The following is a 7,551-nucleotide window of genomic DNA, read 5'->3' on the forward strand; positions in this document are numbered from 1 at the left end:
TATATATACAGTGGGTAAAAAAAGTATTTAGTCAGCCACCAATTGTGCAAGTTCTCCCACTTAAAAAGATGAGAGAGGCCTGTAATTTTCATCATAGGTATACCTCAACTATGAGAGACAAAATGAGAAAAAAAATTCCAGAAAATCACATTGTAGGATTTTTTAAGAATTTATTTGCAAATTATGGTGGAAAATAAGTATTTGGTCAATAACACAATTTCATCTCAATACTTTGTTATATACACCTTTTGTTGGCAATGACAGAGGTCAAACTTTTTCTGTAAGTCTTCACAAGGTTTTCACACACTGTTGCTGGTATTTTGGCCCATTCCTCCATGCAGATCTCCTCTAGAGCAGTAATGTTTTGGGGCTGTCGCTGGGCAACATGGATTTTCAACTCCCTCCAAAGATTTTCTATGGGGTTGAGATCTGGAGACTGGCTAGGCCACTCCAGGGCCTTGAAATGCTTCTTACGAAGCCACTCCTTTGTTGCCCGGGCGGTGTGTTTGGGATCATTGTCATGCTGAAAGACCCAGCCACGTTTCATCTTCAATGCCCTTGCTGATGGAAGGAGGTTTTCACTCAAAATCTCACGATACATGGCCCCATTCATTCTTTTGTTTACACGGATCAGTCGTCCTGGTCCCTTTGCAGAAAAACAGCCCCAAAGCATGATGTTTCCACCCCCATGCTTCACAGTAGGTATGGTGTTCTTTGGATGCAACTCAGCATTCTTTCTCCTCAAGTTGAGTTTTTACCAAAAAGTTCTATTTTGGTTTCATCTGACCATATGACATTCTCCCAATCCTCTTCTGGATCATCCAAATGCTCTCTAGCAAACTTTAGACGGGCCTGGACATGTACTGGCTTAAGCAGGGGGACACGTCTGTCACTGCAGGATTTGAGTCCCTGGCGGTGCAGTGTGTTACTGATGGTAGCCTTTGTTACTTTGGTCCCAGCTCTCTGCAGGTCATTCACTAGGTCCCTCCGTGTGGTTCTGGGATTTTTGCTCACAGTTCTTGTGATCATTTTGACCCCACGGGGTGAGATCTTGTGTGGAGCCCCAGATCGAGGGAGATTATCAGTGGTCTTGTGTGTCTTCCATTTTCTAATAATTGCTCCCACGGTTGATTTCTTCACACCAAGCTGCTTACCTATTGCAGATTCAGTCTTCCCAGCCTGGTGCAGGTCTACAATTTTGTTTCTGGTGTCCTTTGACAGCTCTTTGGTCTTGGCCATGGTGGAGTTTGGAGTGTGACTGTTTGAGGTTGTGGACAGGTGTCTTTTATACTGATAACGAGTTCAAACAGATGCCATTAATACAGGTAACGAGTGGAGGACAGAGGAGCCTCTTAAAGAAGAAGTTACAGGTCTGTGAGAGCCAGAAATCTTGTTTGTTTGTAGGTGACCAAATACTTATTTTACCGAGGAATTTACCAATTAATTCTTTAAAAATCCTACAATGTGATTTTCTGGATTTTTTTTTCTCATTTTGTCTCTCATAGTTGAGGTATACCTATGATGAAAATTACAGGCCTCTCTCATCTTTTTAAGTGGGAGAACTTGCACAATTGGTGGCTGACTAAATACTTTTTTGCCCCACTGTATATAAAACAAAACTCCCTGTTGAAGAATTACAATAAACATGTATTTTCATTAGCACATTTGTGTATCTATAGCTGAATGTGTTTTATAATCAATAGAGAACACACCTATAGATTTGATGTTAATATTTAAAAAATTGCAGTGCTTCATTTTGCAGTAAAGCTGAACTGTTTGGTTAAGATCATTTTGTGTTTGGATGTTTTAAATGTTTTGAGAACAAGTACATTGCATTGGGGGAAAGTGTCAAATCAACTGAGAAAAACTGTAAAAGGTTAAATATAAATATTGTGAAGACCTAGACATTTTTGTTTGTCTCAACTTTATATTTACCCCAACACATCACACTGAAAAATATTCTGTTTGATTTTACAGTGCACAGTATCAGTTCTCTCCTCAGTTTTAGTAAGCAGCAGGGTGTCATACTAGCAGACATCTGTGCAAATCAAACTTGGATTTGTATGGGATGGATAGCTGACCTTGACTTTCAAAAAAAGTTGTGTCAGCCAATTTCCCTTAATTGTACCGGGATCTTCCCGAATACATATTGCCATCTTGCACTGCATATTAATCACTCTAGTGATGCAAAAAAGCTTAGAACCAAGTTTCCTCAGCACGAAAAGAAACTCTGACTAGATAAAACTGTCGGTTTTATACTGAGCTTAGCAAATGTTACAGCTATAATAAATATCAGGCTACATAATAAAAAAAATAATAATAGTGCACAGTTATTAGGATGAAAATACCATCAGCCTTCAGTATCATGTAAATAACTTCCATATGATGCCGTCTTTGCTGATATTTACTCTATTGGATGATACTGATGTGAAATGTGACAGAGCAGAGTCAACTTACAATACGGGCACCCGTAGATCTCGAACCTGAGGCCGATCCGTCCCTCTTCACTCCAGTCTAAAGGAATGATGCGCAAATAATGGGCCACAGTCGGGTTTTGCAGGTCATGCCGAACCACACTCTCTGTATTGGAGTTACCCGCAAATGCCTGCAAGACAGATGTGAAATACGTTACTTGACTTGTTTCGACTTAAAACTATGGAAGCCCGTTTACGCCACTGAATAAAAAAATTAAATCAGGTAATAGCGACCATTTTCTTGCAATCGCGAGTTCATATCTGGCATTTCTGACTTTTTTTCTCCGAATTCTGAGATATAAACTTGCAACTGCACGAAAGTCAGAATTGCTAGATATAAACTCGTAATTCTTACAATTGTCTCGCAATTGCGAGTTCACATCTCGCAATTCTGACCTTTTTTCTTTGAACTGTTTTTTATATCTCGAAATTCTTTCGAAAATTCTTTTGAAATTCTCGAGACTTTATAATCTGCAATTGCAAGTTTATATCACACAATTCTGACTTTAAAACTCACAACTGCAAGTTTATATCTCACAACTCCGAAAAAAAGTCAGAATTGAAAGTCAATATCTTTATTTCTCAGAATTGCGACTTCAAATTATTCTCAGAATTGTGACATTAAGTTTAAATCTCCCAATTCTGACTTTTTCTCGCAACTGCAAGCTTATTTCATGCAATTATGAGAAAAATTGCGGGATGTAAACTCGCAATTGCAAAGAAAAAAGTCAGAACTGTGAGATGCAAAGTCACAATTACCTTTTTTATTTTTTATTCAGTGGCAGAAACAGACTTCCATATAAAACTAAAAAATACCCCTTATAAAAAATAAAACTCTTTTGCAAGTACTTCAATATCTACAACCATAAACACACTTTCAATAATTGCTTATTATTACAATAATAACAATTGTTAGTGTTGTGCCTTCCCCACAGTTTCTTCAGTGAAAGTCAAACCGCAGATTTGTGTCATATCTTTTCTAGTGTGGTTTTGAGTGATTTCATGAAACTCTCTACTGTCCTGTGTCAGAAGCTGTAATCACCAGACAAAAAAAGCTGAAGCGACATGTAGTTGGAATCAAGTTGCACGGCTCTGTGGTTCACGTTGACCCTACACAGCTTCTTGTGTCACGCAGAGCAAGAAATTGATGCAGTCGGCCATTGAGTGGTGGGGAACTTCAGTCACCAGACAGACCATGTGGGATTGGCGATAAGCAGCTCAAGGCCACCAAATTGGGAGTGATGCGGATTACAAAACTTGCACTTCCCCTCTAAGGAAACCACTATTATATGGACTTTATTGTACAACCGGAGATTTCATGTCAGGAACATGCTGAACATGTCAATATTGGAGGCTCCATACGGTGGTCTGACTTTAATGTTTGAAGTGCTGATTACTGTGCTCTGTAGTGGCCGACTGGGGAGCGTTCACTTCATTTTTCATTGCGAAGAGAGAAAACTGAGTTGTTTTGTGAGGTTTCAGGCGACAGTGTTTTATAGGTGGACCTCCTGGGCACAATGAGTAGGCTATCCCAACCCGATAATTCGTACATATTTTACGAGGTGGATAATTTTTGCTAAATCATATCTATTTTACGAGTTCCCCAATTCGTATGAATTTGTACAAATTACCTAACCCTAACCCCGGCCCTAAACCTACCCATCACTGGGGTCTAGAAAAATCTTGCATCTAACTAAATCGTAGGAGTGAGGTTGTACAAATTCCTACGAATTAGCCACCTCGTATAATACGTACGAATTGGTTGTGAGATAGCGTTGGCTATTCCACAGAACAGTGGTTTTCATACTCGGCTCCAATAGAGGGCGCCACAGAAAAATTGTGAGAATATAAAGTATTTTACAATAGCCTTTTGGTATTTGAAACTGTTTAAAAATGACAAAATGTATTTTATATCATTTAAATAGAAAAATCAAGCGTAGCGTTAATTCTGGAAGGTCACGTTAGTCAAGCTCGCATCAGCTGACTCTCAGCTGATCCCCATCTACCTATAGGAATACGACACCTATCTAAGCATTCATATATAAGGTCTCTTAGTATTATCAGCAGTTTTTGCATTGCTCAATAGCTAATTACCTTCCTCCATCCCCAGCTCCTCCTCTGTCAGTCAGGATGCAGCCTTCTGATTATTCTTTGAATCAGACTAATTCTAAAATGTGTACATAAAATGATTGAACTTTAACAATATCTGCAATACATTTATGTTGGTTCTGTTCTGTTTACCCTGGGGTAAATAAAGAAATAACATCTTAAATATCCGCTGACCTATTTTTACTTCAATTGTGTTTAGAAAAGCTGAGTAATCCACATAAATCTGCATTACTTCACCCAGAATTCAGGCTAAAAGTTCTGCTTTCATGACCAGAATGACTTAATTCTGTCGCAGTTAATTCCAGATCCAGACCTTAAAAAGTCAGTGAGTGTGCAATTAGTTAGCCAAATGTGAAGTCACCCTCAGAGCTTTGCTGCCTTGCATGTTGTTTAATCAAGCACCTTCACAAAGGCCTGACGGAGATAGAGGCTGTCTTTCATTAGTGGAGAGTCCGGGTTTAGGCAGGAAGCCAGCTGTAACTATCATAAGCAGCACACTCACTGGCTTCCCATAGTATAATTAAAGTTGCTTTTACTTATTTTGTGTCAAAGCTCCTGGGTCTCTTCTTTAACAGCTTTGAACAGCCATCCACTCTTTGCACATTTCTCATTCTGAGAATAGCAGAAAGACACTGTTCTGAACTTTTCTTTAGCAGAAATAAAAGCTGCCGGTCTAGAAAACAAACATGCTGGAATCATTACAACAGCAAATTAAGTGAAGCTTAGAAGATTAAAACAAGCTGACCTTAAAACAATTCATCAGACACACAAGCGCTCTAACCATCATAACAAGAATAAAACATGTTGGTTGTTCAAGATCGATGATTTTCTTTTTCTTCACTTGAAATTGTTACATGTATGCATCAGGCATGGGTGGGAATCTTTATATACCAGTTTTGCATCCTTCTTCCATGACAGTTTAATATATAGCTGTTGAATAATGGCGGATTTGTGGATGGCTGCCAAATATAACATTAAGGTCTTGCAGTTGTTGTCACTGTTATTTTATGAAGCCATTCTTTTGTTATATCAAGAAATCTATTGATTTTGTAATATTTTACTTTAAGAGTACGGGGAACCAGGAAATCTTTTCTGGTAACCTTTCCTACTGAAAATCATCAGAACAATCCATTAAAGCTAAGCACATGACCAAAGCAATCTGAGAAGGTCCTAAATCAAAATTATAGTGAATCACGTAGCTGTCACACATTGTGATCTAGCGCATTAATCTGTTTGAAGTTCATATCACATTTTGAATGGCTAATTATTATGCAAATACAGGTGCAGACGTTGTTGGGGTCTTAAATGATCAAATTAAATTCTGTAAAATTCCACATTGTACACATATATGTGACCCTGGACCACAAAACCAGCCTTAAGTCACTGGGGTATATTTGTAGCAATAGCCAAAAATACATTGTATGGGTCAAAATGATTGATTTTTTGCCAAAAATCATTAGGATATTAAGTAAAGATCATGTTCCATGAAGATATTTTGTAAATTTTCTACTGTAAATATTAAAACTTAATTTTTTATTAGTAATATGTATTGCTAAGAACTTCAATTGGACAATTTTAAAGGCAATTTTCTCAATATTTTGATTTTTTTTCCACTCTCAGATTTCCGATTTTCAAATAGTTGTATCTTGGCCAAATCCTAACAAACCATACATCAATGGAAAGCTTATTTATTCAGCTTTCAGATGATGTATAAATCTCAATTTCGAAAAATGTACCCTTACGACCAGGGTCACATATATATATATTACATATAATACACTGCAATTTTTTGCAGCTATATATTTAAAATAATAATAATTATTTATTATTATTTATTATTATTTACCCCCCCCACAGTATAAATGGGTCTATATGCATGGAAATATACAGATGCTTTCATCTTTTTGCATTTCATACAATGTTTGGTTGCTGTAGATTATTTCATATCACTGAATAATACTTAATAATAATATGCTAAGTTAGTATGATGCTGAAAAACCAACATTTTACTTCAGTGTCAAGGTGATGAGCATCTCAAAGCGAGCATTCGCGATTCACTGTGGAGACACACATTTAGAACTAACTACATAATTGCAGCCTTGCTTAAATGATTTATGGACATTCGAATGCTTTTATGTGGAATTGCAACCACATTTTACAGTGGAATCAGCAGGACACCCGGCGATGTCTCACTGCCAGCAGAGTGAAAGCAAAATGTGATCCAGTATTTAAGGAACCATTATCCTCCAACCGAGTGCATTTGGCACCCTCATACTTTTCTTGCCACTTGGGGTTGTCTTGACAGATGAGGTGAAGACAGCTTTTCTCTCAGAGACCAAGAGCACAGCCAAATCAGTCAAAATGCCAGCCGTATGCATATGTGTGAAGGGCTGACAGGGGCGGCCAACTCAATGACACTCTGAATCGGGTACATTAGCAACGAGAGACTCACTCAGGAGTAGAGTTAAACTGACATGTGGATATACTTAAGTCTCCTCATTTCACTCTGTAAGCAGAGTAAATTCAAACTCAAAAGTGAGCTAATGCTGGACAGCGTAGAAATTGGCACTGAAAGTCCAAGAATGGTACACTTTCTACATTGTGTCATTATTTAAAAAAATTAGAAAAGTTTAAGATCAAAACAAAGAAGTCTATATATATATATATATATATATTAGGGCTGTCAATTGATTAAAACGTTTAATCTGATTAATCACATCCTTTTTCTGTGATTAATCGTGATTAACCGCACACTTCATGAAATTAAGCATAGACCATTTATCTTGTTTCAAATGTTTATTTTGTCATCATTTGCTATATCCAGCAAAGTAAACCAAAAGGTTGAAGGGTGATTCTCAAAAATCTATATTTTCTGCACGCTTCTGCAAGATAAATTTAGATGTCTTTCCAAAAAAGGACACATAGAAACTCCAAAAGGACACCAAAGAACCAAATGATATAAGGAGCC

The 7,551-nt window shown here is 37.5% G+C and overlaps 1 protein-coding gene across 1 annotated transcript in view; it reads right to left on the reverse strand.

Moving 5' to 3' along the window:
* cntnap2a (contactin associated protein 2a) overlaps positions 1-3,341 on the reverse strand; it is a 245,255-nt gene extending 241,914 nt beyond the window's left edge. The window contains exons 1-2 of the mRNA XM_016285487.1: positions 3,324-3,341; positions 2,458-2,605 (exon numbers count right to left, since the gene is read on the reverse strand). Of these exons, the coding sequence (XP_016140973.1) occupies positions 2,458-2,605; positions 3,324-3,341 (166 nt within the window). The remainder of the gene's footprint in view (positions 1-2,457; positions 2,606-3,323) is intronic.
* Positions 3,342-7,551: the final 4,210 nt, after the last annotated feature.

The sequence above is a fragment of the Sinocyclocheilus grahami genome, unplaced genomic scaffold, assembly GCF_001515645.1.
Source record: "Sinocyclocheilus grahami isolate Dianchi unplaced genomic scaffold, SAMN03320097.WGS_v1.1 scaffold197.1, whole genome shotgun sequence".
NCBI lineage: Eukaryota > Metazoa > Chordata > Actinopteri > Cypriniformes > Cyprinidae > Sinocyclocheilus > Sinocyclocheilus grahami.